Source organism: Lepidothrix coronata, unplaced genomic scaffold (genome assembly GCF_001604755.1).
Source record: "Lepidothrix coronata isolate B3197 unplaced genomic scaffold, Lepidothrix_coronata-1.0 Scaffold403, whole genome shotgun sequence".
NCBI classification, from domain to species: domain Eukaryota; kingdom Metazoa; phylum Chordata; class Aves; order Passeriformes; family Pipridae; genus Lepidothrix; species Lepidothrix coronata.
The window spans coordinates 6349-12122 of record NW_016690583.1 but is presented as its reverse complement, the minus strand read 5'-3'; the positions used below and the strand labels follow the sequence as shown (position 1 = coordinate 12122).

At 64.8% G+C, this 5774-nt stretch overlaps 1 protein-coding gene across 1 annotated transcript in view; it reads left to right on the top strand.

The window, feature by feature from the left end:
* SND1 (staphylococcal nuclease and tudor domain containing 1) overlaps positions 1-5774 on the top strand; it is a gene marked incomplete at its 3' end in the record, with an annotated part of 92018 nt that overhangs the window by 83677 nt on the left and 2567 nt on the right. Inside the window, exons 15-18 of the mRNA XM_017839357.1 lie at positions 3243-3431; positions 3943-4084; positions 4712-4835; positions 4925-5000. Coding sequence (XP_017694846.1) covers positions 3243-3431; positions 3943-4084; positions 4712-4835; positions 4925-5000 — 531 coding nt within the window. The remainder of the gene's footprint in view (positions 1-3242; positions 3432-3942; positions 4085-4711; positions 4836-4924; positions 5001-5774) is intronic.

Here is a 5774-nt window from a genome sequence, read left to right as displayed (position 1 = left end):
GCACCCCCCCCCCCCCCCCCCCCCCCCCCCCGGCCCCCCCAGGGGGGGGGGCCGGCTCAAAAAAAAAAAAAAAGACAAAATGGCTCCTGGAGGCTGCGGTGCAGGATGGGGGGGGGCCGGCCCGGCTAAGCGGGGGCCCGGCAGCCCCCGACCGCGGCCAACCCCGCGGCCTCGCACCTCCGCTCCTGGGGCCGGCCCGGGGGGCTCCGCGGGGCCCGCATGGCCGCCCCCCCCCAGACCGCGGGGAAAAAGGGGGGGAACCGGGGGGGAAGTAGGAAAAAAGGAAATAATTAAAAAAGAGAAGCGGGGAGAAAAGGAAGAATTGGGAAAAGGGGAGGGAACGGAGGAGAGAAAAAGTGAAAAAATGAAAAACGGGGAGGGAAATGGGAATGAAAAAAAATTTGGCGAGGAAAGGGGAGTCAAAAGGAGATAAAAATGGAATCGAAATCTAAAATAAAATAAACCGAAATTAAAATAAGAAGGGAAAGGGGGATAAAAGTTAAAATAAGGCTAAAATAAAACGAAAAACTAAAAATAAAAATTAGAAATATTAAAATAAATTTAAAAAAAAAAACCAAACAACAACCAACCCCGGAGGAAACCTAAAAATAAAACAGGAAAATAAAGATTAAAAATAGGCCGAAATAAATAAATAAATCTCGGGGAGCCCCCCCGGGAGAGGGAAAAACGCGGTTCGGGGAGGGGGGGGGGAGGAGGAAAGGGCGTCGGCGTGGGGGGGGGGAGATGCCGGCGGGGGCACCTCCCGGGAGCGGCGGCGGCTGCGCTGGTGGCGGGGCGGGGGGGTCCCGTCCCGTCCCCTCCCGCGTGTCGTTCCCGCGTCCCCGCGTGGGTGTCGCGTTCAGCGGCGGCGCGGGGCGATGGTGGCGGTGCCAGCGGCGGTGACAGCGGTGGCGGTGGCGGTGCCGGCGGGCATCCTCCGGTGGCGGGGGCCGCGCGGGGCGGTGCGGGCGGTGCGGGCGGTGCGGTGCGGGGCGGTGCGGGCGGTGCGGGCGGTGCGGGCGGTGCGGGAAGCAGCCGCGCAGGCGGCTGGCTCATCCTTTTGTCCTTCAGTGCGAGCGCGGATGGATTGCTGCTGCCGCCGCTCCCGCTGCTCCTGCTGACGCATCCCGGCTCCGCACAGACCCCCCCGCGCCCCCCCCGCACCCCCACCCACCCACCCACCCGCCTCGCTCCGGAGGGGCCCCCGCCGGCCCCGGTTCGGCCGGTGCGGCGGCCCCGGAGCGATTTTGTGCGCGGGGAGGGCGATGCGGGATGAGCCGCTTCCTCCTCCTCTTCCTCCTCCCTCCCGCCGCCGCCTCCTCCTCCTCCTCCCCGCAGACCCGCTCGGGGGATGTGGAGAGGGGGGCGCCCTGAACGACCCCTCCCCGGGGCCCGGAGCCGGGGACGGAGGGACGGAGGGACGGAGGGAGGGACGGAGGCGGCTCGGGGGGGCTCGGTGGCTTTAAGGTGATGGGGGGGATGCGGCTCCATCCGTGGCTGGAGGCCCCCACACACACCCCCCCCCCCCGAGCCCCCCTGAGGATCCAACCCCCCGCCGAGCGGGGTCCGTGGACCCCCTTAACCCCCTCTGGGCTCAGGGCTGAGACCCGACCCGAGCTGTGACACCGATGGGGGCACAAACCCCGCTCTGCAGAGGGAGGGGGGTCCTGCTCTGCCGTTGCCTGGGGAGGGGGCACAGTGCTGGGGTGATGGGCACCCGCCCCAGGATCCGACCCCCCAGCTCAGCGGGGGTCTGTGGACCCCCCCGGGCTCAGGGCTGAGACCCGACCCGAGTTGTGACACTGATGGGGAGCACAAACCCCGCTCTGCAGTGGGGATGGGGGGGTGAGGGGGTTGCAGGTCCAGCTCTGCCATGGGCTGGGGAGGGGGCACCATACCAGGGGATGGGCACCGGGGTACCACCGGCTTTGGGGGGCCCGGGCTGGGGGTTGCACCCCCACCACTGCCTTGTGTCCCCCCTGCCCCAGGTGGGACCCCTGGGATCGTGGGGAGGGGACCCCCTGCAGCTCCCACAGGCAGCCCATTGCCCCCCCACACTCTTGGTGGCACTTGGAGCCGCCACCAGAGTGCCACTGGTGGGGGGATGGCTGGGAGCCCCTTAGGACACCCTGTGTGGCAGCACCCAGGGACACCCCGGGACCCTCCTGTCCTCCCTCCCTGGGGTCACAGTCCCCGTGGTGGTGGCACATCCCTGGGGGGGCTGCAGAACTGGCAGCCATGTCCCCTGGGAGCTGCAGGACACGCTGGCCTCGTGTACCCCGTGCCCCCTGTCCCCATGGCCACATCCTGTCCCTGAGCCCATCAATGTCCTGCTCGTCCCCTCACTGGTCACCCTGCCACGGGGCTGGCACAGTGACACTGCTGTCACCAGAGCGTCACCGGGCAGCGCTCGGGAGGTGCCACAGCCGTGCGTGGGTGCTGCACCCCGGGGACCAGCCTGGCACCCTGGGCACAGCGGGGGACCCAGGGGCTCGTCCTGCAACGTGACCCTGCCATGCACGAGCCACAGCCGGTGTGGTGCCATGGCCGGGGCAGTGCCATGGCCGGGGTGGTGCCATGGCCAGGGTGGTGCCATGGCCGGGGTGGTGCCATGGCCGGGGTGGTGCCATGGCCAGGGTGGTGCCATGGCCAGTGTGGTGCCATGGCCGGGGCAGTGCCATGGCCAGGGTGGTGCCATGGCCGGGGCGGTGCCATGGCCAGTGTGGTGCCGTGGCCGGGGTGGTGCCGTGGCGGGGGTGGTGCCCATAGCCCACGCGGTGACGTGGCCAGTGCAGTGCCATGTCCCGTGTGGTCCCATGGCCAGTGCAGTGCCATGTCCCGTGTGGTCCCATGGCCAGTGCAGTGCTGTGGCTGGCACAGGGGAAGGACAGCAGGATGCCACAGGCTTTGGGAAGCAGCGGGAACGGTTCTGGCAGGATGGGCGAGCTCAGGGGAGGGACACACTCCGTGTCTGGCAGCGCCCGTGGAGCCAAACCCAGTTAACCACGGCAAAGGCCATGGCCAGGGGTTAAATCACCACAACGTGGCCCATCTGTCACCTGCTCGGGGGGGACACTTTGGGGTGGCACCTCGGGGTCGATGGTCCGAGCCGGGCGCAGAGAGGCCGTCGGGGGGGACCCGCCTGCCAGTCCCTGGACGGAGCTTGGATCGCCGGGACGAGGTGGCGGCTGGGGCGGGTGCCCGTGGCTTCGGTGCCCAGGGTGACTCCTGGAATCCCACAGGTGGAGGTGGAGGTGGAGAGCATGGACAAGGCCGGGAATTTCATCGGGTGGCTGCACATCGAGGGTGTGAACCTGTCGGTGGCGCTGGTGGAGCAGGCGCTGTCCCGCGTGCACTTCACGGCCGAGCGCAGCCCCTACTGCAAGGCCCTGCTGGCGGCTCAGGACGCGGCCAAGCAGAGGAAGGAGAAGGTGAGGGGGGGGCTGGGACCCTCCCGGGGTGGCACCGTCCCAAAGAGATGGCCCCATCCCAGAAGACAGTCCCACCCCGAGGATGTCCTCTTGTCAAGAGATCTCCCCACCCGAGGGATGTCCCCATCCCAAGAGGCGATGGCCTCGTGCCAAGGGACGCCCCCGTGCCAAGTGAGGTCCCCACCACAGTAGATGTCCCCACACCAAGGGGTGGCCCCACCACGATGGATGTCCACAGCCCAAGAGGGGTCCACACCCTGAGGGATGGTCCCACCACAGAAATATCCCCACCCTGAGAGATGACGGGCCCACCCCAGGGAATGTCCCGACCCTAATGGATGGTCCTTCCCCAAGGGATGTCCCTGTGCCAAGAGATGATGGACCCAACCCAAGAGATGTCCCACTCCAAGAGATGTCCCCATCCCAAGGGATGTCCCCATCCCAAGGGATGTCCCCATCCCAAGGGACGTCCCCATCCCAAGGGATGTCCCCACGCCACTTGTGCCCCCAGGTGTGGTCCCACTACGAGGAGACCCCGGTGGAGGAGGTGGTGCCGGTGCTGGAGGAGAAGGAGCGCACGGCCAACTACAAACCCGTGTTCGTCACCGAGATCACCGACGACCTCCACTTCTATGTGCAGGACGTGGAGACGGGTACGGGGGCAGGGGGACCCTCCTGGGGACCATCAGCACCCAGGGGTGCTCCCCAGCCTGGCCATGGGGGGGCTTAGTTGAGTGGGATGAGGATTCGTGGGTTTGGTGGGATCACCCATCACCCCCCAGGGCCATCTTTGGGACCCAGGGTGGAGGTCCCTGTTCAGGACCCAAGATTGGGGTCCAGGTTTGGGACCTGGGATGGAGGGTCAGGGTCAGGGGCCACCTCTGGAACTGAGAGTGGGCGTCAGGTTTGGGTTGGGGTACAGGTTTGGGATCTACTGTTGGGGTCCAGGGTTGGACCCGAGGTTGAGGTCCACGGTTGGGACTTGGGGTTCAGGATCGGGGGCCACATTGGAGATCTGGGTTGAAGTCCGAAGTTAGTGTCCGTGGTTGGACCTGGGGTTGAGGGTCAAGGTCTAGGGGACACATTTAGGACTCAGAGTTTGGGTCCAGGTTTGGGTCCAGGTGTGGGGTTCATGGTTGGGATTGGGTTGAGGTTCTCAGGTCGCACTGGGGTTGGGCTCCAGGTTTGGGATTGGCTTCAGGTTCTGGGGTCACACTGGGGTTGGGGTCCAGGTTTGGGACACGTGGTGGGGGCAGGTGCTTAATTGGGCTGCCCCCCAGGTGCCCAGCTGGAGAAGCTGATGGAGAACATGCGGGCCGAGGTGGGCGCCCACCCGCCCGTGGAGGGGTCGTACTCCCCGCGCCGAGGGGACTTCTGCATCGCCAAGTTCGTCGATGGGGAATGGTGAGCAGGGGGTCCTGCACCCCCCGGGGGTGGGGCCGGCCCAGGGAGCGCTGGAGTTTGGGGTGACACCCAGAAATCCTACACTGCAGGTACCGGGCCCGGGTGGAGAAGGTGGAGTCGGGCGGCAAAGTTCACATCTTCTACATTGACTACGGCAACGTGAGTGTCACCGGGGGCTGGGGGACCTGGGGGGACCATCAACCCACCCACCAAACCAGCCATCAGCGCATCCATCCACTGTCCATCCACCATCCATCTGTCCATCCATCCGTCCATCCATCCACCATCCATCCACCATCCATCCGTCCATCCATCTGTCCACCATCCGTCCATCCATCCACTATCCATCCACCATCCATCCATCCATCCATCCATCCACCATCCATCTGTCCATCCATCCGTCCATCCATCCACTGTCCATCCACCATCCATCTGTCCATCCATCCGTCCATCCACCATCCATCCATCCACTGTCCATCCACCATCCATCCGTCCATCCATCTGTCCACCATCCACCCATCCATCCACTATCCATCCACCATCCATCCACCATCCATCCATCCACTATCCATCCACCATCCATCCATCCACTATCCATCCACCATCCATCCATCCACTATCCACCTGTCCATCCATCCATCCATCCATCCATCCACCATCCATCCACCATCCATCCACCCTCCATCCATCCACCATCCATCCATCCATCCATCCATCCATCCATCCACCATCCATCCACCATCCATCCACCCTCCATCCATCCACCATCCATCCATCCATCCATCCATCCATCCATCCACTGTCCATCCATCATCCATCCATCCACTATCCACCTGTCCATCCATCCATCCATCCATCCATCCACCATCCATCCACCATCCATCCATCCATCCATCCACTGTCCATCCATCATCCATCCATCCACTATCCACCTGTCCA